At 48.0% G+C, this 26,937-nt stretch overlaps 2 protein-coding genes across 5 annotated transcripts in view; one reads left to right on the plus strand and one right to left on the minus strand.

Moving 5' to 3' along the window:
* Tg (thyroglobulin) overlaps positions 1-26,937 on the minus strand; it is a 182,859-nt gene that overhangs the window by 12,478 nt on the left and 143,444 nt on the right. The window contains exons 42-44 of the mRNA XM_075960884.1: positions 9,545-9,709; positions 8,321-8,488; positions 166-347 (exon numbers count right to left, since the gene is read on the minus strand). Coding sequence (XP_075816999.1) covers positions 166-347; positions 8,321-8,488; positions 9,545-9,709 — 515 coding nt within the window. The remainder of the gene's footprint in view (positions 1-165; positions 348-8,320; positions 8,489-9,544; positions 9,710-26,937) is intronic.
* Positions 4,909-26,937, plus strand: part of Sla (Src like adaptor) — a 49,803-nt gene continuing 27,774 nt past the window's right edge. Inside the window, exons 1-3 of one of the 4 annotated variants that reach the window (XM_075960888.1) lie at positions 4,922-5,365; positions 12,825-12,934; positions 22,716-22,831. The gene's annotated coding sequence lies outside the window, so the exon portion shown is untranslated. Of the gene's footprint in view, positions 5,366-12,824; positions 12,935-22,621; positions 22,832-23,609; positions 23,813-26,937 lie in introns of those variants that run through there. The other 3 variants (XM_075960887.1, XM_075960886.1, XM_075960889.1) reach the window with 3 other exon arrangements.

Genomic DNA, 26,937 nt, shown 5'->3' on the forward strand with positions numbered 1-26,937 from the left:
CATGGTACTGAGGACACCCTGAGCTTCAATGATGACCTAGGTACTCAGTACTTTTGTCGAGATTGGAGAAGCCTCCGAACCCTCATCCACAGTAGGCAGAGAAATTACATCCTGCAAGAACTAGAATATTGAGTGGTTCCAACTTGCTTGGGGGGCCTGGCTTACCGGGTGGCATTCTCTAGTGCCCGCGAGAAGGAGGCGTAGTCGTCTGTGGAGTGCTCCAGGGAGTAATACCATACGGCGGCTGTGAGGATGCGGGCATCCGAGTCCTCCCCACCTAACGAGTTCTGCAGTGCCTGGTAGAAGGCTGTTTTGCTGTTGGTTCGGCCTTGTCTCTCTTCAAATTGCTTTGAAAAATGGGAGGGAGGAAGGAAAGAGAAAGATACGGATTTTCCCAATCATTCCCTAAAGGTATACTTTGTGTCCTTCAAACATTGTTCTAGAATTTTCTCTCAGAGAAGCACAGCATTAAGCTTTTGTTCTTGTTCCAGCTCCACCTGCTTTTTACCGTGTGACCTTAAGCAAGTGGCTCTTCCCCACCTGTGCTTTCCTTTGCCCATTGGAAAATGTGAGTGTCTTCCCCTAGGGTTTTTAAAAGAAGAATGTGAAGAAGCCAGCCCCATTTTCCCATTTAGTCTGTCTCAGTCCTGACTGCTGTCTGACACTGGACCACATGCTGCCTCTTTCTGGATTTATCTGGCTAGGTTTAACTGACATGTGCCTAGCTGTGGTCTTTTGTGAGACATTTCGTTCCATCCCATATACTGCCCTAGTTGTTCAGGATATGATCAGATAGTGTTACCTTAAGAACACACTCTTCCCCTGAACCAATTCTCCATTGCCTGGGAAGTGTCTCGGACCATAAGGTTTTGCTCCCCTGCCTATTAGGCTACATCCCAGTGGGCAGAGACAGGGACATGTAAGTGGATGTCCAGGGCCTCACAGAGTAGGCTTAGCATGGGCAAGAGTACACGGATGAGGCTGGGGCCAGGCCTGCTTTAGGAGAGACAGACAAAGAAGCTACCCTGCTGGGCTGAGGGGCTGCCTAACTGCTCAGGGGCAGCAGTCACTCTTGCCCCTCTCGGCCTCCCTGCCCTGCTCTTTCTTGGCAGCTGACTACTCTGTGGGGTGGAGAACACTCAGCTCCTACCTCCTGGCCTCAGTTTTCTCCTTTCTGGAGATGGAGGGCAGAAGATGCAGGTCTTTCCTTGATGCAGGTCTGGGAGTGAGGCCAAGATGCCTGATCCCCAGACAGGCTCAGGATGCATATATGTTTTCGTATTTCCAGGAGTTTCTGCATACCACGAGCCCATTTATGCTGGCAGGCCTTGGTGTGTTTACACTGCTCTATAAACTCCTCTAAGCACAGGGATCCAGGATCAGGACACAAGGAGCCACATGTTGGTGAGCTAAGGAGCATGTTCCACCTGTAGGACAGGAGCCTGGCCTACCCACCTGAGGGATGACTGACGGAAGACATGTCCCAGGTGCATAACACTAGCCTCAGGAGACAGTGAGGAGGGCCACAGGGGATAGCATGCAAAAGGGCCATGTTTCTTTTGTCTTGATAGATGTTTTAGAAAGAAATCTGAAATTCATCACTATTTGCCAAGCACGGTTGTGAGTACATGAGCATCCCAGGCAAAGACAGCTTCCAAATACCACTGGATGTGACCAGAGACCAAGGTCACAATAAGAAGAGTTTTGTGTAAGAGCACACAAACATACTCCATCCTCATCCACATATCTACGTTCTCTTACAGACCCCCTCAAAAGCTCCCCATGAACACCATGCACCCACTTCACTCTTTTCATTAGAATCTGGGAGCTACCGTTCATTTACTCTAGGGTAATAATATTGGTTTTTCACAGACCCATCTGTTGTCTATCATACTGATTTCATAAGTTTCCAATGGCATGGGGGAAACTGAATTGGATGATTTTCTGGAATTGCTCATAACAAAATAGCTACTAAAGCTGTCACATACCTCCTGCCACTTACAGCTTGGTATTAAGCATTTCCTGACTGCTTCACCAAAGTCTTCCAAGAGCCCTGGTTCTGGGTATGGCATCACCCTATTTCCAGCTACAATCTCAGACCAGTGGAACCTGTACCCCTCAGGACCACCATACAGTGAGCCAGTATGGGCTGGTATTTAGCCCAGGCCTTATCATGGAGGCACCCAGTTCTTCCTCAGCTCTAACTTAATCATGACCCAGAGTTACACTGCAAACACAGGATCACACAACATGGAAGGAATTTGACCCAGATCCCAGCCCAGCGTAGTGACAAGAACACTGAGTTGGGAATCAGTGCGAGGGTCCGAGTCTCAAGCTGCCTTTGAAAGGTCTCGGAAGGATGATTTCATCTCTTCTGATCCAAGTATCATTAAACCGTAGAGGATGCTGTGGTCCAGCCCTGGGTGGCTTTTGAGAGGACTGGAGCACAAGGCAGTCACCTGTAGTATCCCATTATGTCGTTTGTACTGAAGGTCAAGAGCAACTAAGGGGCCCCCTCAGAAGGACCTGCTTGGAGACAGCACCCAGCTTGGTTCCCAGTCCTCTGCATTCCCTGGTGGTGTGACTTTGGCTTGTCCTACAGCCTCTTCAGTCCTCACGTTCCTCGTGCGCAGTCTGGAGTTAACTAAAGTCAAGGCTGTGTGTGGCGTTGTCTTTAGAGTTCAGAATCGCAGTCTGAAACACCCTGTACAAACTCTGGCCTAGGTCACTTAGTAAAAAGCAAATTTGTATTAACTGTCAGTTTCACTGGCTTCAATGAGAAAACTACAGAAAACCTAGAGGCCCTAAACCACTTTACTACAGGATGAAGAGAGCCCTGTGGGTCTGACTTCACAGAACAAGGTCCCGCTCTTGCTTTTATTCATATCTTTATTTTTTTAGGTGGATGCTGTGGATCTTTGAAGGGCTGTGCAAGTATTGATGGTTGAACTATCATGGATGTCAAATTCCCTGGTCCATTGGCCCAGCTCCCAGCCCTCAGCAAAGGCACTGATGAGCAGGGGGCAGAGGGACACCTGTGTCTATTTCCTGTCTCTAGATGTTTTGCAAGGCCCCTGTGCTGATGTAGAAATGATGGTGAGAAGACTCAGTTCTGGGATCCCGGGGGATGTGCAGTCACAATGGGATTGCTGGACACTTGGAAGGCATAGCTCACCTCCACTTCCTAGCATGAGGGGGTGGGACAGAGATGTCCAAGTACCAGGACCCTTGTGTTCTACCATCCATGCCGGGGACTACTGTGTAGACTGAAGGCAGTGGCTCTCCCTCACTGGTGTAAAGATGAGGCCTCTTGCTGAGACACCCAGGATCAAATTAGGGAGGTCTAACTCTGTGTCCAGCCCTAGCTGCAGGCCTTCTATTCAGATGTCCCCCACCTCCTGGAGGCCGCCGGTCATGCACAGCTAATGCATGTCCCATTCAGCTCTTTCCTTTGTATGCACTCTTGCTTACCCGGGGCCACCTTCTTCCTGTCGGGCTTTCATTCTAGCGAGGTAGACCAGAACCATCTTCTGATCACACTCAAATCAGGCCCTCTCTCTAGGTCCTCCTGAAAGGAAGAGGAACCCTTTGCATGTTTACAGCACCACAGTCCGGTCTCTACCTTCCCCACTGGCCAACCATCACCAGGGTCGTGGCTGGCAATGAGAATGCTTGTGTTTTTATTTTGAAAGGGTTCTCCCAACACCATCGTTTACTGCTTAAATATCCATGGGGGTCGCACATCACTGCTCTCCCCAGATCGCTTCTTCCTCAGCCCCCTCTACTGTTCCTCAGGTTCCTAGGATATAATCTTCCTGGGTCTGGCAGACAGCCATTCCTATTCTGGCTCCGATATCTCCATCTGCCCTCAGATGTCCCTGTTCCATGGCTGTCTCCTTCTCCCATGCAGATCTCAATCCAAGGGACACATCTGATAGGCTGTCCCTGCCCATCCCTAAAGTGTATTTCCCTTTCCTACAGTCTCCTTTGCAGCTCTCTGGCTCTGTTTCCTCCCTGGCTCCTCTCAAGACCCAAAACCCTTGGTGCTTATGTGTCATTGATTCTTATTTCTGTGAGTTCTGCAAGGCACGGGCTCTATCTGTGTGCTCAGAACTTCCTCCCAAACCCCAGAAGACCTCAGGACACAGAGTCTTTAATGAAACCCTGGGGGTACATGCGTAAGTCATTTGTGAACCGTTGATCACTACTTATCTTACTAGAGCGCTAAGAGCCAATAGCTGGCCTTCTATCAGAAGGGGCAGGATCAGTGCCAAGTGTCTACCACATGTTTAGACACACACAAAACATTCTATTAGCTTCTTTCCAAGTTATAAGAGGAAATAGGACGGCAGGGCTGCGATGACAATAGAACAATTCTAGCTTGTTTGCCACTCATCTTTATATTAACAGTCATAAAATATTGTATATTAGGGGGTTAAGTCCACATGTCTTACCTTTAGGGAGAGCCTCCAAAGCATTAGATGGGAAGTTATGGGGTGTTGGGCTTTGAGGGTCTGAGACTCAAGTAGGAATGGAAGGATCATGGATTCTTAGGTAGGGCATCCTGGAGCTGGAACCCCACGGAGTCCCTCTCTGTAGAGAGCTGTCTCCATTCTTAGATAGGCAGAAAGCAGACAGGGCTCACTGTGCTACTTGGAAGCTACAATAGCCACAGCTCCGACTGGCTAAACAACTTGTCTAAACCATGAATCATGACCCATTATTCTAATTCACATCCTGTGTCTGTCTAGGTCCAGACCTAGTAAGAGGATTTGGGGTGGTGGTACATCTTTCCAAGAAATCTCTCTCTCTCTCTCTCTCTCTCTCTCTCTCTCTCTCTCTCGGACACACACACACACACACACACACACACACGCACGGAGGATTCCTGCATCCGCCTCTTACTATGAGCTGCCACCAAGGATTCGATACTGCTGCACTGGGGCTCATGCCAGCGACTTGGCTGCCAGGTGCAGCTTTCCAACTCTCAGACAGCCCCCCCTTCACAGGCCCCACTGCACCTGCTCCTGAATGAGGCCAACTCCCAGCCAAGCCCAGGGCACGTCGGCTACACTAAGCTTTGGATTTTTCTTGCCTTCCTTGGAGATGCTCCGAGGGGAAGCGGCACCGTGCATCTTGGAACAAGTCTGCTTCTGCTAATGCAAATGTAGTCTTGGTTAATGCAGACAGACTATCAACTTCAGCAGTCAGGAGGAGAAGGAGAAAGGGGGGGGGGGATAATTTCACATCTCAGAGACCAATGAAGAATTTCAATAGAATGCTTCGACTTCGGAAATGAGATCGTTTTGAGCAAACGGAGGCTTCTCACCTTTCCAGGCATCTATGCAACCCCCATGCTCTGCAGGTATGTCTCTGAGTATTATGAGGACTCATTGGGGGGACCATGGTGGCCTGGGTGGCAAGGGTGAGGGAATTTGGGATTTAATGAAACTTTACCCACCCTCCCTTTGGTAGTCTTTTCTGAAGGAACAGCTAGGCTGAGGGGCTGAATGAGGGCTAGGAGGCACCTATCCCTCCCTGAACTGTGTGTGTTTGTGGGTTGGGCTCCAGCTGGCATTTCTGCAGGTTGCTATGAGGAGAAAGTGTGTGTGTGTGTGTGTGTGTGTGTGTGTGTGTGTGTGTGTGTGTGCCTGTTTTAGAATGTATGTTTACTTTTGCTGTGATTTGGAAAACTGACCTGAGGGCAGATGGTTCAGTGGCTGTAAGTCTTTTGTATTTCTTCTCGGGTCCAGTGTCATTAACTATTTTATTAATGGATTCAGCATAAAATTATCTATCGTTTTGTCAGGTCCAACTATTTTCTAGACAGTGGAGTAGGTTTGAGTTCTCTGGGAATATTCAGGAGGATCTGTGTTAATTGTCTCCCAGTTTCCAGATAGGGAAACTAAGTCTCTGGTTCTGGGGAAATGTACATGCTTCCAACTACAGACAAAAGACATCCAGGACTTTGCCCCTGTTCTGCTGGCAGAGTGCTAAGGTAGGGGTCCTGGTCAGTCTTTGCTCATTTGTCACCGAGCTGGCAATGCCACTACGGGCAATAGACCCCACCCTAGCTCTTTCTTATCTTCAGGGACATGATGCCCACTTCTCTACACAGCATGCATAGAGCCATTCCCAGATGTGTGTCGTGCTGATTCTCTATGTTCCAATCTGATCATTTCCTCTTAGAGAGCAGGATACAATTGGTAGAGAGGACCACCCTAACTGGCCCTGCACAGTGTAAATGGCTGGTCCGCTCTCAGGGGCACAGCCAACAGGTGCTAGTGTTACTCATGCCATGCAACCTGCGTGATGCAGTGATTTCCTGGGTTTAGGGTCTCAGAAGCGACCCCAGATGAAATGAGGCCCGTGAAGCCTGAGGACATCCTAGGAGAGGGGGCAGCATATATCATACCCTTCAGCATTAACTAAGGAAAATTGAAGACATGGAACTGCTCTGGTCATGCAAGGTGACCAGGGAGGGCATAGCAAGGAATAAATTTAGATCCCATCAAACAAGTTTCTGGGGCCGCTGTTGGGACACTGCTCTGACTGCCAGAGAAGGGCTTGGCTTGTAGACTGAGAGAAGGTAAGGTGAATCTACTGTTGCTAAGCCTGAGAGCAGGGATGATAGTGTTGGGGATGTGAATTTGAGTGGGGACCACTGTGAGCTAAAGGTGAGGGGCTAAATTGAGATGTTTAGCAGTCTCTTGTCTCTGGCAGCAGTCTGGGGTCAAGCAGGGGTTGGGGGTTGCTGAATGGACAGCTGGGCTGGAGGTGTACACTTCCTACTGAACAGGGTCCGAGACACAGAGAGCTGAACTCTGGCTTCCCATCAACCACTGCTTCTGCCATCCTCATCCTCTAGACAGGCAGGGCCTGGGTGTGCTCATCAGACGCAAGGTCCTAAGACAACACAAGAACTCAGGTAGAAGGAACTGGGTAACCAATGGGCAGTGTACCAAGGCCTAGCTCCCTGTGGGGTGGAACTGGAGAAGCACAGACATGCACACTGACTTCCCTGCTCTGGTCACCTCCAAGGCTATACCTCCCCAGCAGTGCTGGTTTAGTGGTGAGCCTCCTGCCGTATATCACTGTGTTCCTTTGTGACTGAACAAAGGGAACTTTGCCCTGAATCAAAACGCAGCATCGAGGAAGGATTCTGGCCCTGCAGTCTGTCAGCAGTGACAGGAAGTTCCCCAAACACCACTGAGACGGGGCTAGGAAGGGCAAGCCTGAGACACACACAGCCTAGCAGCCTCTTGTGATTGACAAGCATCATCGAGAATGGTGAACTGGGCTGTGCTCTGACCCATCACAGTACAAATCGACTAGCAGGAAGCCTGGCTAATTCCATCACTAGTTGGGGGAACTTCTTTTGCGTGGAGGTAGTGTAGGAAGCACCTGCCAGGGTGACCCTCACCCCCACCCCAAGCTCCCTGTCTTAGATGAGCCCTAAGCTGAGACTCTGAAAGTAGCCTTCCTCTCTTTCATGACAGAGAGATGGGATGAGTGTTCAGTACACATTTCCAGATCCAGCAGCATGAGGGTGGGGTCTCCTGCCCAAAGATCACATGTCCTCTCTCACAAGCAAGCATTGTATGTGAGATTACAAGGAAAGGGTTATAATCTATGTAACTCATTATGTGAAGAAGGCAGCGACAGAGATTAAGCTATTCTGTTTCACCCTTCCTGTGGCAGCCAATGTTAACTGCTTGGTTTTATCTGTTCACACCATAATCCTTTCATGCAGAAATACACAAATATGCACATTTACATAGATACAAGAGTGCTATCTCAACTCCATGTCTCTCTACATCTTTGCTTTTTACTTTGCTGTCCATCAGAGGCATTCCTCAAGCCAGCAGAGAGATCAGGCTCGTGTTTTTAACAGCTACATAATATTTAGAAGTGAGAGTGTATCTTAATTTAGCCAACCATTTCTCTGTCAAGGGACATCTGGATTTCCTCCCAACTTTTTTTTGCTCCAATAATTAATGCTGTGATAAACGTCCTTGTACACACACTGTGAGAGAGCAGTGCTTTTGCTCACGATGAGGTCCCCTGAGGCTGGGAACACCCAGGTCAGCTTCTACTCTAAGCTCTTCACAGTGATTGATCCCCAGCTGACGTTTATGGGCATATCAATATTAGTCACCTTTGGTAAATTCTTAGTTCTGAAGCCAGCTTCTGCCATGATTACCTCCAGGCTTCTGCAGAGTTGGCTAACAGTCCTCTGCTAGCCAGAGATGCAAGTCAGTCAGATGTTCTTGACCTACCAGAAGGGTACAGAGGCCCCACCCTGCCCCCCTTCACCTACCTTCACAGCCTTTGCCCTGTTGATAATTCCATCGTCCTGAGAACCCCCTATGAGTAGATCCACCTTCATTGGCAGAGGCCTCTTCAACGCTCTGGCTGGAACTTCACGTAGGTACTGGCCATCGACAACAGGGCCCCAGTAGTGGAAAGGGCCACTAACAGCCAGCAGCTGCAGGGTGAGGAAGAAGGCCATTACTTGCCTACATTTTACTTTCCTTTTTAAAAAGGGGCAATCCCAGTCTTGGCTGTGCAGCTGAAGCTGACTATTGTAGCAAAGAGCTACTGGTTCTGAACAGGGACAGGGACCAAAAGGACCTCTGTGAAGGGAACTCTGAAAGATGGAACCGTGTCTTTCTCTACCTTCAGAGCCCCATAATTCTGCCTCAGAGTGCCTCAAAGTGACTCTCCATTATATTAGATTGCTTCCCTTAATGGGATCTTAATCACAAATGTTCATGCTCTAAACCCAGGGAGTTCTAATAAAAAGCAAGGGTAAAACCAATGTGACAACAGGCAAGAAGGACAGCCTGTGGCAATGCCAGTGGCTGGGCAGCAAATCTCCCCTCCACAATGTTTGGCCTCCCGGAGACCCTCACAGTCTGATGAAGTAACTAGATGTTTTCAGGATGAACAGGAATAAGGGGAAGGCCTTAAAGAAAAGTCAATGGCTCTGATGAATGACACTAGCCAGCACAAGCCCACATAGGTGAGGCTGAGGACAAGACTTGGTTCAAGCGTCAGGGGCCAAACTCACACTTCTGAGGATGTGAGGACCAAGCCTGATCATGTCTCCTTTACCAATGGCAGCCAGAGACCCAGACTGAGAACAAGGTCTTTCCAGGTAGAAAGGGAGGCCCAGCTATCTGCCCAAGGGGCTGTGACCTGACATTGCTTTTGTTTGGTCCTAGCATGGGGTTTGCCCCTTCTCAAATGCTATTGCATTTCATCTCTCAACTCTGGGTGTCCATCATAGTTCCCATTCTGTACATAAAACGTCCAAATGACAGAGAAGCCTGTGTCCCATCAGTAGCCTTGTGTGTTCCATCACAGCCTGCAGCTCCTACATGGACTGGGACTCAGGAGACAAATTCATCTTTAGTTGGTCATCCACTGGATGCTTAGCTTGGGTGGCAAGGATCATTGCACCTCCTTGTTAGGCCTTGGTCTTCCCTTTGTAAAGACAAGAGATTGTCCCTCCCCACCTTGCATGCACACCAGTGCCTACCTTGGTCTGAGCATCATTGAGGATGTTGGCAGGTTTCTGGCGGAGGCAGGACACCACTTCTTGGACTGATGAGGTAGGGCATCCAACCTCCTTTGCCAAGGCCACAGCTTGCTGTCGGGCCCTGTCTGGGCTGATGACTGCAGCTGGGGACAGTGCGGAACCTCCCTGGAAGAAAGGATGGGGGTTGGGCTGACAGTCTGCATGGATTTGGCTGCCAGTTAGGCTGGGGACCTTGAGGCCTTAGCAGATACCTAGCATCCTTGGAGATATAACATGTGTGGGTGTCAGGGCTGACCAGCGTGTAGCAGTATGCCATGTGAAAAACTTGGTTTCCTTATCTGTTTAGTGAAGATACAGATAAGTTCATCTCCAGGCTCACTGTGCAGCCGAAGAAGTATACAGAGGCAAAGGATGACGGTTCTGAACAGGGACCGGAAGGGCTTCTGGTAAAAAAATGCTGAAAGCTATAACTGCATCCACCTCTACCCCCAGGGAGCTCCATAAGCAGCAAGATTTCCCGACTCTATGATGTAGCTGATTATGAAAATAGATCCTTTCCCTCCCCCCTCCAGAAGACACCATCATTTCACGTAACAGAAGAGATATCAGAGGTATAGAAAAGTGGGTGCCTGGTCAGATATGCAACCAGACAAGAGAGCTTAGACTCAGTGATCTTGGCAACGAACCTCTACAGGCTCCCTAGTGTGAGTCTTGCACCCTTTGGATTATTTTCCTAACTCATTTTTTTTCAGCTTCTCTGAGAATCCCACTGCTAATAAGAGGCACATCAGGAACCTGAGCACAGTGGTCAAGTGCTCAGTCACTGCGAGGCAGACTCTCACACATACCTGGAGGCTCTTGACGGGAGAGTGCTATACCTATTCCATATCAATGTCTAGTTGTTAGGTCTTGGCGGGACCTGAGGCCAGGCCAGCAGTGAGGAACTCATTGAAGGGACAAGAAAGTCCATAGGATGAGCAGGAGGAGGACTGTAAACCCAGGAACTATACATAGACGGATGACCAGAGCCCTTCCCAACATCCCTGAACTGTCCAGATAAAGTCAGAGAGCCTGGGCTGCAGACCAGAGATAGTGTGAGACAGCAGAAGGGGGTTCTGTGCTTTATACACTAAACTCTGCCTGCTGCTATCTCCTGCAAGATGTGTAGACCAGATCCTCTGAGCATCAGCATCTATAAACAAGAGAGAATTTACCAGGCTCATCATGAGAATCAACAGCAGTACAGATCAAACACGCAGCCTGCCAGGACCAGGTGGGCAGTGATCTTGGCAATGAACCACAGTGGGCAATTTATTTTGAGTGTGCGTCTTACACCCTCAATTTATTTTTGTAACACCAAGTGGTCAGCTTTTCCGAGAAACTCCTTGATATATTCTTGTAACAGAATGGCACTACCACCAGAAGTGGTTCCCGCTGCAGCCCCGCATTCTGCGCTGCAAAGCGTGGGAATGGGAGGTGATGCCAAGTGGACCCAGCTTTGCCTATGGGAATGCCTGAAGGCATGAGGATTTCAGGGTGGGCTTCTGATGTTTTCAGTTTTATTTCTTTTTTTTTCTTTGCCAGCTATAAATAGCTGGGGTTCTTGATATGGGGAGGAAGTGGGTAAAGGCGTGGGCTTCGCTGACACTGTGAGATAGCTTAGAAAACTTTCCTCTCTCTTTCTGTTGTAATCAATCTTTCTGAAGGAAACTGTGTTCTTGGTGGAAAATCAGCAGTTAAACAAGCTGCCCTCATTGGGGGGCATTTGTTAGGACTCAGAAGTGATGGTCCCTGCTGAACAGAGCTTGGGAAAAGTAAGCCTGAGCTTAGAGGGAAAGGGAGCAGGCAGGAACTCCAACTCTGTCACTCTGATTAAGTCATCCTGAAATTGTGACTTTAGTGTGTGCCCCACGAGGACTCCCTGTCAGGCCTTCCTTGAAGAAGTCATTAGCAGATAAAGCAACAAAGGCACAATTTTATTTTCTGTGACAGTCTTGCTACCCCAGGTATACCCTGATGGCTCTGCCTTAAGGGTCAATGTTCTTATGCAGGAATGCAGGAAAGGAGTCCCCAAGAGGCCTGCTCTACATTCTTTCTAGAGTCCCCATGCTCCTCAGTTCTCCACCACTCTCCAGTGCTCCTGTATCCTCACTGTGAGGTAGGAAGTCCCCGGGGAAGGAGAAGGTGGGAAACCCACAGCCACGTCCTCAACAGTGAGCACCCAGGCTTGCATGGGCTATGGCGGACTCAGCTCAGGGACAGACGACAAATGCAAGAGGCAGGCAGTGGCTAGCTTTGTTCCATCTTCAGCACAACCCACGAATCCTGGTTCTAGAGGTGCCAGGCAGTGGGCAGAAGTGAAGCTGTGCACCTCCTGTCTCACAGCTGGGAAGGGACAGACACGAAGTCCACCCCAGGCAGCCACCCAGCATTCCACACTCTACCGGCCATGCATTAGTAGGTTATCTGTGGCCGTTGGTCCCTGCCTATCTCCGTGAGAAGGTGGGGCCAACAACACCCACTAGAAAGGCCCTGCCTATAGAAACAGACAGACTGACGTTTTGGTTTCAGTGTTGCCTGCTGGTTTGTAAGTTCCCCTGTCTTCTTATGGAAGGGGATCAACAGTTCCAAAGAAGATACAAGACACCCCACACCAGTAATCAGCTCTCAGTGACAGGAAACACTAGTTAGCGTTGGGAATGGTATTAACCATTGGTGGTATCTCTTCCCATGTGTTGTTCCTGCTGGGAGGAAGCAGATATACAACTCCACAGCCCCACTGCACTGCAGCACCCTGAGGAGTACCCTCACCCCCAGCTCCCATTGAGTTATGGACTACAGTGAATTCAACCACTCAGCTACTTAAGGGGAACCAGCCTAAGTATATTTTGATTTTGTCTGAGATTTTTATGTAGAGTCTTATGCCTTAAGTCCCCAAGAAGTGGTCAGATCCATAGTTGTTCAAAGTACGGACTGTGCTTAGCAGTCTACACATAAGAGTGACCTCAAGACAAGACCTCTGTGATTGCAATCAGAAAGAAAGCCTAGAATTCTTTTGCATTGAGAACTCCAAGAAGCCAGTGTGGGGCACCTGTATGCCTACAGAGGAGAGGCAGGACTTGAGAGGACTGACTTTGATGGGAGAAAATGAGTGTAAGGGGGCACTCCAGGTCCCTGGGGGAGTGGGAAGGATGGCAGGTAGGGTTGGGAATGTTGAAGACAACACAGATGTGGTCTCCAGATCCCAGCATCCCTGTAAAGACCTCTCTATGTATTACAGGTGGGATCCAACACACAGAAGGACGAGGATACAGTTGGGCTTTCTAGGACGAGGAAAGGAATCTGCATAGAAGTCGCTGATAAGTAAGATCAGGAAACAATCACAGCCAGGTGAGAGGCATCACCTTGAAGATGTGAACCCTAGGGTACAGGGCATGCTTCTACAACTACAGGAAGTCCATGGGGGCTTTTGGACAGATTATTGTTTGGTATTTAGGAATATCACTGCTGATATTTGTCCATGGTCAGGCTGAAGTAGTTTGAGCACACATTAAGCAGGCCCTTGAGCAATGACTGATTATGAGTGCCTCCAGAGTGCGGACGACTGAGGGCAGAGTAGGGAAGTGATCTTTTCATCACTGGCTAGAGCCATATGTTCATCACCATTTTCCTATAGACATGGAGGGCAGAAGTGAACTGGGACAAAGAAGAGGATGTAGCTTGACCTCTTCTTTGTTGGAGGAGTTAGGAACAGCTGAGGAGGGAACAGCTGAGGCAGGGGCCCAGCCCAGGCTGTGGTCCAGGGATTCTGGACCGAGAGCAGAGCCAGAGTGCAGGTTCCCTGCTCTGTACCCTTCATTTTCTGGAAATCCATACAAATCTAAGCCTGTCACTGAGTCCCATGGGCACTGGCATCAGAGCATGCTTCTGAGAGACAAGGAGAACCTAAAGACAGACCTGAAAACTTCAGCAAATAGACTTTTTAAATGGCTGCCATCCAAGTCTGTGCTAACGTTCTCTTGCATGCCCTTAGCCTCAAGTCATCTCTTTGCTTGATCCCCGAGCCTGTGAGTTTTCCTGAAGTCTGTAGTACAGTTTTGGCAAATTCTAACATGAGTGATGACAACAGATAATACAACTTTCATCTTGAAACTACACCCTATGGGCTAACCGCTCACTTCTCTTTTCTTCTTCATTGAAATTGCTGGTTATTGGTTTTAGTTAGCAGAAGCTATAGAACCGGGGTGAGAAGTGCCAAGGTGTGGCTCGCTATTGCTTAGTATCCTTGGCCTTCTGGATGGGAGGGGTCTACTTTGGCCCTCCTAACAGGAGTTAAGTGCAAGCAACAGCCAAGGGGGTGCTTTTTGTAGGTAGAATTTGAAGGTGACTGATGTGTATGTGTCCATGGGTTTGCACACGTGCCCGCACTTACAGGGAAAGTGAAAGGCATTCAGTCTTCACATGCGCTCTCTTAAGAGCTGGGACTCTTAATTTATTTATGATTTTATCTGGTGATCTCCACAACAACCCTCTACCTATTAGCAACCTTCCCAACCCCCACTCCCCATTTTACAGATGAAGAGACCACAGTCCTGGATGAGGAGGTGAGGTATATAAGATCTTGAGGCTGGTAATGACAGCCCAAACTATAAAGCTTTTAGTTTTCCCCATGCTCTACTACCACCCAGCCTAGTGCAACGCATCATATCACGAATTTTCATTCTCCACTCATAAGTAGCTGGCTGGTGGCAGTCAATAAGGAAGAGGCTTACAAGGGTGACCAGAGAACAGGATGGTATGTGCTCTTTCTTCTCCCATGGGGGTTGGGAGTGCCTGATGGAGGTGAGTTTCACACAGGGTTCTGAAAATGAGGTGTCACATCTGCAGACTGGGAAGGCCACGGCTACACAACATTGTCCACAGGTACACAACAAGTATCCTGTCTGATGTTCACAACCTCTCTGCATTCTGCACAGTACAGACCCACCGCCTATGGAGCCGATTCTCCATATGCTAGAGTGGGCTTAGAAGAGGAACACAGACTACTTATTTTGATGCTTTTCTATGTGTGCCCCTACTTCATCCTAGCATTTCTGTAGACATAGGTAGAGTGTCAAAGAGGTTTGATAGCTTGCTGGTACACAGTAGAAGAGGCTGAGATCCAAGGATTCTGATTCCAGTGTGATTTTCCATGATAATACACTGCCCCAGTAGATGGCAGAATCCAGGTGAGATTCATAGACAGTCTGTTCCAACTTTTCACCCCTATTACCTGTGCCCCTCTCTGGATTGCAAGGATATTTCAACCTTGCCAGTTCTCCCAACCCTATATCCACTCATAATGAGTCAGTTGTGGAGCTACACCAGCTCCTTAGATTTTCAAGAACAGTGTCACTGTCTTTATGAATTAGTATTGCAGATGCAATTAGAAAAGCATTTAGGTCACATTTAAGAACTGATTCCATGCTATAGTTTGACTGATCCTGGCCAAGGGGACAGCAGTCACTAACACTTGCCACATGACCAAATCAACAAGTAAACAGTATGGCTACGGTCCCTGAAGGAACCTTCACAGGGAAACACGTGATGAGATGAAACACAAGTCCCCGAGGAGAAGGGTCTGGGTGAGAGGATTGGCTCCAACAGCAAACCTCACATTGGAAGCAGACAGGACTAGTCTGGGACAAACACCTTTTGCTACCTGTCACATGTGTCATGTTTAATTAGCTCCATCACCTTCTGACTGTCAGAAACTACTTACAGGTACGGTAGTTAAAGATGACTGACTTTCCAGGCTTAGGCACACTTGAAAAATGTCACCTTAATGATAGCCAAGGTGGAGTCTGCGTCTTCATTCTCGAGAGCCAACTGTCTTTTGACCCATTGAATTGTAACCTGTGGTTCCCGTGCCTGCTTGAGACCTGCTGTCCTCATAGTCTTTTTAGACAGATGGGTTTGGCACTTTCCTGGCAGAGCCCACTTCCTCATCTCATGGTCTGAGCCCAATCGCCACCAGGATGAGGACACTGACAGCCTCCGAGCTCTCCACTCCAACAGATCCTTACTTCAAAGGCTACCCTGGGTCCTCCTGGAGTCTCTTGCCCCGGTTTTGATGTACTTCTACAAGAAGAGCACACATTCTTCTGCAGCTCCATGTTTGGACTCTATTTCCTATCATGTCCTTCAACCCTGTCAGATGAACGCAAGTGCAAATTATTGTTATTTTGAAGAGACATAGGAAGACGAGTCAGAAAATGGGCTTTCAGGTTGGGGACTCTTGCAAAATTCTGCTCACAACAGCACTTAGCTTCTTTCCTTGGGTAATAGTTTCCTCATCTGTCAAGTGGATATGTAGCAATGTCACAGGAGAGGCACTGAGGCATGGAGTATCAGGTCATCAGCCCAAACTCAAGTCCAGCACTCACTGATCAGCTACACAACCTTAGGAAAGCTATTTAAAGTCCCTGGGCTGAAGCTTTCTTGGATTTAAATTATGGGTGAGAAAATACTTTCCTTATATATTTGTTAGGAGGAATTTTTTGAGGCAGCATGAAAGAGTTTATGTGTAGCAAGTTTCCAGTAAAGAGTACCAATGTTTTCAGATACTCTAAGCAATATTTTAGAGAGCCCTTGTGAATTCAAATTAAATCACAGATATGACAAGATGGTGTAACCCTTTAAACACTCTCCATATAAATGTTTACTAAACTTATTGATACTGAAACTAGAATTTTAAAATGGCAGAGCAGACTCTAGTCCAGTGGTTCTTAACTTGTGGGTTGTGAACCCCTTTGGGGTTGAATGACCCTTTCACAGGGGTCACCTAAGACCATAGGGAAAACACAGATATTTATCTCACAGTTCATAACAGTAGCAAAATTACAGTTAAGAAGTAGCAATGAAAATAATTTTATCATTGGGGGTCACCACAGCATGAGAAACTGTATTAAAAGGTCACAATACTAGGAAGGCTGAACTAGAATTACTGCTCTAGTGGACCAGAGGCCTTTAGGGTTGGAGTTTCACCTCAGTTGAGGCTATTTCCACAGCCTCCCACTGCTGGTGCAATCAATCGCGAATCACTGCTTGCTGAGATGACCCTGCCTGGTGATTTTACAGAGTTGGCTCTAACCGGGTGGCCGTGACTTAAATGACATCAATGCCAATCTTGTACTTGTTCGTCCTCTGCCAATAAAATCTCGTCATGAGGAATTAAGTGGAACATGCAGGCCTGGGAAGGCATCGCGGGAGAGCATGAGCTGGGATTTCAATGAAAGCCACCAAAAAGAGAGCTCATGCTCCTTTTGTGCTGTTCAGAATACCCAGAGGTAGCTGGCCAGTTACTTTGGGGCGGCTGTTCATGAGATGAGGTGATGTGGCGGAGAGGTGACAAGGCTGGGACAGTGGCTTTATCACCAGGCGGGCAGCCAGCTGTTTCCAGATCCCAGTACAGGTCTTTGCTGCTGCTTGGAGCTGCTCTATTATGGGGCTAATTCCAGTAGCTTCGGCACAAAGATGCCCCAGGGAATTTGAATCAGCAGAATATGATTAAGGCCTCAAGGTCTTTTGAGATCTGGGGGAAGGCAGCTTTTCTTTTTTCTTTCTTTTTTTTTAACTTGCTTCCTCAATCTCCCACCTCTTCCCCTCCCCATGCATATCTGCTCTCTCTGGCCACATAGGGTACAGATGCTGTACCACACTGATTGCACACACCTGTCCCAGGCCTGCAGAGATGGTGACTGGTCTTACCAGGCACCCTTGAAAAATGTCTTCTGTGGGGTCCAGCAACCCTCAGCACTCCCCCACCCCAATGCCCTTTTATGGGAAGACATTGTAACTGCTCTGTTCTTCAGCAGAGCTCAGAGGATCTCCGGGCTTTCCCTGAAGACACCAGGATGAGTGAAATGTAAGATTTCAAAAAACATTTTCAAGACTCCTGTTTAGAAACAGTCTATTTCCTCCCCGGTGTCCTTCTCTCTTGAATGGGATACCCAAAGATAACCACTGAAGCCCTGGATGAAAGTTCCAGAGCATATAAGTATCAATATCTTTTCAGAAATGCCACTCTTTTCAGTTTCCATGTACATAAGCTGAGTTACCTATGGAAACAGTTTATGACTAACTATGAATATCCTGAGAGATCACTCTCAGGTTTTGACTGTGGGTGCATGATCAAAAGTGAGGAAGTGACTAGTCAAATGGTAAGGAGATGCTGGAGAAAAGTGGGGAGCTAGGAGGACACCGCTACTGGGGTCTGGTTATGCTCTGTTAATAGTAGCAAGCAAGTCAGCAAACCATTTGACCTTGGACAGGGATATATTACGCTATACAATCTACTCTATACCCTCAGACATTGCTGAGCTGCAGACAGACACCACCATGCCTGCCTTCCTGCATCCTGCCTAATGCCACATGGCATCGTCCATGAGACCCTGATGAGTAATCCCAAAGGGCCCAGGACAGTAAGAACAGGAACAGCGTGAAAAGAAGAGGACAGAGAGGGGCTTACTCATCAGCCTAGTAGATTTGAGAGGGACAGAGAATGAGGGAAAGAAGCAAGACGACTCTCAGTGGCCAGTACTGACATCATCATCAACTCCAGACAAGACAAAACTGAAGTCATTCCACAAGAAAAAGGAATTGAGAAAGAGGTACAAAAACACATTCTATGAGCCTGTCAAAGTCTAGCTGGACCGAACTCTCACATATTTTTTTATGATCCCCTGAACACCAGACTTTGGTCAACATTAGTTACCAAAGCCTTTCCAGATGCTTCCTCTGAGGTCCCTGTGCACCAGAGACCCCCACCATGCCAGCCTATTCTGTCCCCTGTTCCACTCAAGGTTAACCCTAAGAAGATGGAGCAAGTGGCAGCCTTGTCTCCCCATAGCTCTGCCCTGTGCTAGCCCACAGAGGTTCTATCACAAGTATTTCAACAGATAAGTGTCTGAGTTGGATCTAAGAAAAATGGCGGCTTGAGAGCTAGCACATCTAAAAGTCAGTAAAATTACCTTTACAGGGCTGAGAAGCACACAGGCTCTGGAGCCCATATTAGCCGGTTTCATTGAGCAAGGATGGAAGAACGGGGCTCTAATGAGTCAGGGTACTTGTGCAGCTCTCATGAGCAGAGGGGGCCATGCGGCGGGGCTTCTGCTTTTTTACTTTTGCTGAGGAGCTGTAGTCCCAGGAAACTTCCTGCAGAGACAGAGCCTGATACATTCAGGTTCCGCTGCAGTGGGTGAATTCAGATCTCCCCGCAGATCGCTTCTCTAACTCTAAGCCAAAGCAGGATGCAGCCTGTCTGCCCCTACATGGGAAGGGCAGAGTAAGGTGAAATAAGGCAAATGGTCTCATTCCTTAGATACAGTCTCCTTTCTTTATTCATTCAGTGGATACTTGTGGGTCACTTCTTCAGGGCAGGTACAGGGCCACACTGATTCACGGCCTTCGGTGCCCATGTATCAGATCCACTTTAGTCTTTCCAAGAGTCCACAAAAAAGGGAGCCTTGATGATTTAATGTCACATTAGAACATTTATGTATATTTCTTCATGAGGTAGAAGTATTAGGTATTAGGCTCTATGAGTGACTTGGAAATCTGCATAAGGTCCAGCCCTTAGATATCTGGACTCCATCTCTAGATATTGACTCCTACGTTGTAAAATCAACTCGCAGGTGCATCCAAGAGGGAGCTTTTGCCTCTGGGTGGAGGAGCTCTGAGATCTACAGGGATCAGGTGAGCTCCGAGTCACCCAGGAGGATGATATACACCTGCAGGAGGCAGGTGTCCACAGAAGCAGGAAAGGAATCAAGTGCATTTGAACTGCGAAACCTAGGTCACTGGTACCTGATTCTTTCTATTTAAGTGTTACTTACCAGCTCCTGAGGTAGACTTCCCCAACATCCGTTATTCTCAATGTTTATGTGGGAAGAAGGGAAACAAAACCTAAACTTCCCAGACTTGGGACCTGCTGATAATCCTATACTCCTGACATGGAACATCAAATTGCCTTACAGTGTATTTTTTCCTGAGCCAGAAACCTCCAGGAGAACTAAAGCTGGAGAAACGAGCTTCAAGTTGCTCTAGTTGGGAGGCTGCCAGCTCAAGCTGGGGACTCTTGCAAATGATTCCCGACAAGGCATCTTGCCACCTTAGCAAGGGTAGACCACACTGTCCCACTTCATGGAGTGATCCTTGGCTCACTCATGGCTGACAGTTTGGTGTCTCCCTGTGGCTGTTTATCTGGGCACTGATAGCTAATTAATTTGCGAAGCCCTGTGGAAATGTGACACAGATGGTCCTGAGTGCCTTTGGGGACCCTAAGTTGTGACCTCTTGAGAGGTTGTTGTCAATTGCCAGTATAGTTCAGCCTGACTGAGCACACACTTAGATTGAGTCCCATGGAAGGCTACCTCCTATCTTTAGCTTTTGTGCCGCTTCCAGGCATTGATGTCCTTGAATGAAAACCCCACTGTAAGGATGAAATCCGGTCTCATCCTGCTAAACCTCAGTGCATTGCAGAGCTGGCCCCAGGACTCTTCCGCATTCTTCTCCAGGCTCCCTCCCTACTTCTGCTTTTAGTCTGTAGTTTTTAGCTGGTTTCCCTGCCTAGTTTAGGTTATAAACTCAAGGGCAAGGATGGACAGATCCATCCATGTCATCTCAGTGGAGTCGGCTCTGAGTGGACATAGACGTTTGCAGTCCTGTTCCACCCAGTGTTCAGCATCAGGATGTGATCCATTCTGTGCTGGGCCTGGGCAACTGGAGGGAACATTTTCCCAGGTGCACCCTGAGGACAGGGTCTCATTTTACTGGCACACAGTACTGAGTATGCACAGTGCCTGGCAAAATCCAAGTGATACACAAGGCTGGTGAATGAATATGAACGAATCTCAAAACATATGCCTGAAAAAATGACAGGGTTCTTATGCTCAGGCCACCCTTGTGGATCAGAGGAAGGTGGTGGGCACACTTCTGAGGTAGAGGGTGGAAGATGAACCACATAAGGGTTCTGTCAGAGCAGAAGGAGAGCCCCTTGAGGCAAATCACCATGGTTTTCCTTGGCAGGACCTCTGCTCTCCCACAGACCTTGACCCTACAGGGTCTGAGGTCAGGACTGGGTGCACTCTATCCAGTACCTATCTCCCTCCCTCTGCCACTCATGTGCTCCAGGTTCCCAAGGTCATAGCAGTAGTTTCTTCAGTGTAAACCCTTCACCCTAGCTTCTTCTGAGGCTATCTGACCCCTGAAAAAATGACTCAATGACCACTCTTCTGACACACACACACACACCTTGTCCCTAACCACCACCACCTGTGGACACTGTCCCCGTGCCCACCATGTCTTCTTTAGAGCAGTCCTGCAACTGTGCAATTGTGGCCTGCCCTCCAGGTCTCTGTCTGATGGCTCTGATAAGGGCCACATCATGGCTGAATCCTAGTGACTGGATGGCACTCCAATCAACCACATTAACTGAAGGGATGCCGGCATCAGGAGTGCATTAATTCAAGCCTGAGGGTTTCCCAATAGGTGCAGAAAAGCTGTCCCCTCACTCCTGCCTTCAGAGTGTCCCTCCCTTCAAAGCTCTGACACACCTCGGTGTGCATGTGGGGGAAAGCCCCACTTCAGCTGATTCCACTTGCTTGCTCTTCCCCACTTCGGCCACTTACACCATCTGCTTGCACCTTCCCAGCATGCCCTGCACAGAGCTGGCTTTGCACAAGCCAGCTGAGTATGTCTAGTACACAGCACTGCTAAATTTAGATACTGCCCCACTGTTTGTAATTTATCTTTGTAAAGGACACCCAGGGAGGTTTCTAAATGACTATCTTGAGTTTCTACCTTGGTCTTAGCTGGGTGGGGTCCTTGAGACACAAGCCCCGACTTTCCTCTGGCTCTGTAGGGACCAGTTGCAGACTGAGGGATATCACTAAATTCTCTGAGGGGTTTTCTACTTTGGGAATGGGAATGGCAGAAAGCAGCTTGTAGGAGGGTCATCCTGGCACTGCTGGCTGCCATTTTCTGATCAGAAACACGCTTCCCCTTGCCTAGTAGCATGCCCACAGATTTCCTTGTCACAGACTCACACACTATGAAATTATATATACTGTACCTATAACAATATGTTATTTAAAGTCACATGTATATTCTATTTCCAAACCATGGGGAATATTGAAAGAGCAATGGACCCAGGTCCCCTGTCGTTTGAGTCCTCATGGAAGTTGCCTCACTCCTCTCTTCTCCCTGCCTCCCCCCCCCCCCAGTGTATTTGTTTAGCAAACTATTTCAGAACGATCCTTTTCATCAAGTATGTCAGCACATAGGTGTTCCCTACAAACTGGAACCTCCTTCCACAAAACTAATATCCTTGCCTCCTAGAGCACTGACCTCCTTGTGACGTCATCTGTGTTGTGTCCCATCACAGATGAGAACACGGAGGCCTCCATTGGTTAAAACGACTTGTTCAAGAAAACACAGTTGCTTCTAGTTCTTTCTCCTTGAATCTGGGATCCCCCAGGGATCACGCCTTGCTCCCATCTGCCACCACTCCCTTCTCTGTGTTAAGCTCTATCACAAGAGCTTTTTCAATTCTTCAGGTAGCACCACAGCAGAGGTGAGTTTTGTGCCCAGGGGTGCTGCTGGCCAGTTCTGCTATGCTCAGGGGCAGTTGTCCTCTGTCGTAGGTCTCTGACAGCTGAAACCGGCCTATAGCAGAGCTGCAGCTCCAGGGACTGTTCTGGCTACGTTCTGTAGCAAGAGAACTGTAAAAATGAAAGAAAACTCTGGAAGGGAAGGCAGCAGTGAGCTATCCTCAGCCTCCTTGGGCCCAGTGAGCTCTGGGGACATGCACAGGCAAATTCACAGCCCCATCTGCCTTTTAATTAGAAAGAGAGAGGGAAAAAGTGAGTTTCTGTAAGCCCTGGCAATTTACAATCAAGCTGGCTATATTCTCAAGTGCTTTGTAAAGGAATTAATAAGGCCCTTCTCTTCCCCATCACCGTCCTTGCAGTGAGAAGTCTGCTCTGTGGGTTAGTGAAAACAGGAACCTGCCCTCCTGCCAGCCCTGCGCCTTTGCCTTCCTTGTTTCGGCAGAGGAAGTGTGCGGCCCTTTAGCAACTACAACTCTGCAGCCTGCTTGATAACATGGGCTGTGCCTGTGTTCCCTTTCCAGTCTGTGTGGCCCACTCCGCCTGGAGCAACCGCAGTTGATGGAGAGCTGGTGACCCCGTGCCTGGTGGCCCTCTGCTGCCAACTCCCAGGAGAGGCCATGTTCAGCGGCATCTGAAGGTATTTAAGGAACCTTGGCTGGGACAGGGAGGGGAGAGACTTTAGGAGCTCTCTGGAGTGTAATTGTTAGGGCTGGGCTTCCGGGAGCCGGAGAAGGACCCCTGAAACTGAGCATGGGAATGTACTGGTGAAGTCCTACCTCCTAGCACCCTGACTGCCCCGAAGATGCTAAACAGCTAAATATGAAAGAGGGAGTACTGTGGCAGGCTGGTGGGCAGCCCATTTGCCTGCCAGGAGACAGTTTGACTGAAGAAACAGCTAGGATGTGACAGCTATGTTTCCCTGAGCAGGTCATCACTGGCAAGTCGTTTAGACCACTATAGATCTCCATGTTCTCATTTTTGGAATAGAAACAGTGTTGCCTGCATCACACAGATGTTGGTGGGATGAGTGTATGTAGCATACACATGATGCCCATGTAGGTCCAGACACACAGTAGGTGCTTGGTGAGGGCTCTCAGCCAGCCACTGTGTCTAAAGATACAGAGGAGCTTGAATGACAGTAGTAGGGCCCTGTGGAGGCTGGTGGCTAGAATCTTCCTGGGAAAAGCAGCACAGACGATTGGCAATTATCTAAGTAGGAAGTAGGCAGATAGGAGAGGAAGAGCTAAAGAGAAGGCCAACATGCAAAGCATTTAAATTTCAAAATCATAAAATGATATAAATGAAAGAAATGTGGAAAACACAGAATCTCCTAAGAAACGTGGCGTGCTGCGGGGTTAACTGGGTGCCTGCATGTTGGGAGAAACTGGCATCAGAGAAAAGTCTGGGCTGGAGCCTCAGAGTGATCTGCCTAGGGGACCTGCACAGGTCTATGGGCTGAAGCCTCAGAGTGATCTGCCTAGGGGACCTGCACAGGTCTATGGGCTGGAGCCTCAGAGTGGCCTGCCTCGACTTGTGTATGGGATGTGAACAGATGTTTGCCGTGCAGAGTGACCAGGGAAGATAGAATAAGTTCCTTTCATCCAGTCTTCAGAACACTGTAAGTATCCAGTTGTTATTTGCTTTTGACTGGGGAGAAGATCAGGCTCAGAGAGTTTAACCGACTTATTCAGTCATCCAGCTGGTAGGGAAATATAAACAGCTAGGAGCTCTAAGGGCCCAGAGAGGGGAAGGAAGAGCCTTGGAGAGTGTGAAGGACAAAGGTCTTTGTTGACAGCAGCGCTTTAGTGTTAGGGGACACACATCCTGTAGTTTGCAGATTGTTGTTCTGAGGGCTGCTAGAAGATGCTGAGTTTCAAGTCTATTCAACCGAGCTGTGCTAGGGTGAGAGGGATGAGAGTGCTGGCAACTTCTGTTGTGACTGATATTTTCCAGTTAACGGATGCTATGCAAAATGGTTAAAACACTCTAGTAGTGTAATAACCTGTGGATAGACATACTGAAATCTACTTAGACATCGGGTTTTTAAACAGCTTTAGGACAGGAGTACCTAGGGAGGCATTCCAGGTCTGCCACAAAGGACTGTGGGACTCTGGGCAAATTCCTTTGTCTCTCTGAATGTCTGCTTATTTTCTATTCATTTATTTAATTCTTATCAGAAGAAGCCTAACTTCTGTGGTGTTTGAAAGAAGTGCATGCTATGTGTAACATGCAGGAGATGCTAAGCATCCAACCATAGCTGTTAATGCTATTCCTGAGCCAGGCGAAATCTGCCTAATCCCACAGACAATGTGGGTTGCTATCAGTGTTAAGTACAGTGGTGTCAAACTGCAAAGCCAAGACATGGAACTCCCTTTCTTTTCTGAAGACAGATTTCTGCTATTGTTCCACTAAACAGAAATAAACCTCATCAGTGGGAGGGCCATCTCACTAAACTGAACCTGTTCCTAACGGAGAGAAATCTCTTTCTCTTCAGGCTGGGAAACTGGGAATGGCAAAGTGTACTTCTTAAACCCAGAAATGACTCTTTTCAGACCACCTTCATCTATCTCCTGTGTTCATAGAGATGGGTTGGTCATAATGACTTGTTTCCTACTGATCAAGAGCCTGTTTACCACAGTTCTGCCATGGGTTCAGACTGAAAATTCTCATTAAGAATCCTTAGCAAATCAGAGCAAACCATTTGTTAGTCACATGAGGAATGGACATATGAGTACCTCTAGTAATAAGTCTCTGTATGTCCATCCCATCATCTACCCAACCACTCATCCATCCACCCTTCCATTCAATCATCTTCCATCTATCCATCTACCCATCTGTCCACCCACTTACCCAAACATCAGCCTATCCATCCATCCATCCATCCATCCATCCATCCATCCATCCATCCATCCACCAGTCCATCCATCTAGTCACCCTTACTTCCATCTATATGTCTGTTCCTTCAGTGCATATACACTGGAGTTATACCATGTGACTGACTTCCTTCCTCTTGTAATCTACCCAAGCTTCTGAAAAGAAATTAAGTACATCATGTCCCAACCACTTCCTCCTATCCCAGAGCCATTCAGGAAGGACCTTATTTGAGTACAGTAACTCCAGCTACAGCTATATGTGAGGCCTCAGGAGTAGTGTACCTTACTTCTGTTGTCAGACAGCTTTGTGGGGTCTCACTTCTCTTGACAGACAACCTGGGGTAATGCTGGACAACATCTTCATTTATTACATCTAATTATTGTGCATATATTAGGTACTAGACACATGCAGGTCATGCTTTTATTTTCCATTGAGAGTACTTGTATCTAGCCTTAGAAAGTTGCCCTGGGATGACATGACACTCTTGATTGGTAACTGTACCATTTCCTAATGCTCAAGGGCATCAAAGGTGTCAGCCAGCTCTGGAGGCAGAGGTCTGGGTTCACATCCTGCCTTTACTACTGTTGAGTAATTTCTCTGGCCTCTGTTTCCTGAGTAATGCTGAAACTGAGTAGAATATCACATGCTCCATGGAGTTGTGGAGGTCCAGGCAGGTGGTATTTTGAAGAAAGTGACATCAGAAGTCCTCAGCATATGTCCACCCATGCCCATGGCCCTTGTTGGTGTGGATTAGGCCTCTGGGACTCATGAGCCCCAGTCTGTGACGAGCATAGTGTGTTCTCCATCTGGTCGGCCTACTATTTGATGAAGCAGCAGATGGCTGCCCAAGGAAGGATAGTAACTTGCCCATAGTGCACTTGAGCTGGCCCACTATGGGTGCTAAAGATGTGCAAAAAGTATATTTAATGTGTGGAAAGCAAAACTTAGGGAAATGTGTCTAATTCATCTTCATGACAGGATTGCAATCACCCTCCACATGATTTCACAACAGGATTGACAACACCCTGAATCCAAGAACCAACTTTCTGACTAGGCACTGTGCAATAGGCATGGGCCTCCAGTGGTCAGACACAGTAGACCCAGCCAGCTACAGATCTCTGTATCTCCTAGCAGGGTATCTCAAGCGAGCCCAGCTCACAAAGCACTTGCAGTTAGTAGGACAATGCTCTTTTGCTGGGGTCAACATGACAGAAGGAGGTAGAGCTAGGAATGAGAAAAAGTAAGCGCTAAAATTGACCCCTTCCCTGAATGAGCTCCCTGGTCTTAAGAAAGTAACTTAAGATCTTTGAGACTCAGACTTCTCATTTGTAAGTAGAGCTCTCTGGACATCAAATGAGTCCGAGTATTTTAAGCATAAAGGAGGCCTTCCTCACAGTGGCTGCTCATGGACTTCAGTGCCTCCTTTCCTGTGAAAACTAAGGAGGATGTCTGTGGGTGGTAGGGATTCCACACAAACTGGCAGGAGGAAGATGGTTTGATTCGTTTTGGGAATAGAAACCGTCTAGCCAATAAGGAAATCGATATGGCGCTTCCTCAAAAATCTAAAAGTAGAATCACAACACAGCTCAGCTAACCCACTCCTCAGCATGGAGCCAAGGGCTCCAAGTCCGCAAACAACACTGGGAACTGCATATCTGTGTTTACTGCAGGAGTATATACAGTGGCCAAGATAAGGAACCAGCCTAGACATTCATCAACAGGGCAGTGAAGAACACGTGCTTGTTCATCCATTCATCCATCCATAGCCAACTGTTTTATCCAGCTATAACAAAGTCTGAACTTAGGCTATTTTTAGGAAAATGGAACTTGAGATCAGCATATTAAATAAAATAAGCCAGACTCAGAAAG

This window comes from Microtus pennsylvanicus, chromosome 2 (genome assembly GCF_037038515.1).
Source record: "Microtus pennsylvanicus isolate mMicPen1 chromosome 2, mMicPen1.hap1, whole genome shotgun sequence".
NCBI classification, from domain to species: Eukaryota; Metazoa; Chordata; class Mammalia; order Rodentia; family Cricetidae; genus Microtus; species Microtus pennsylvanicus.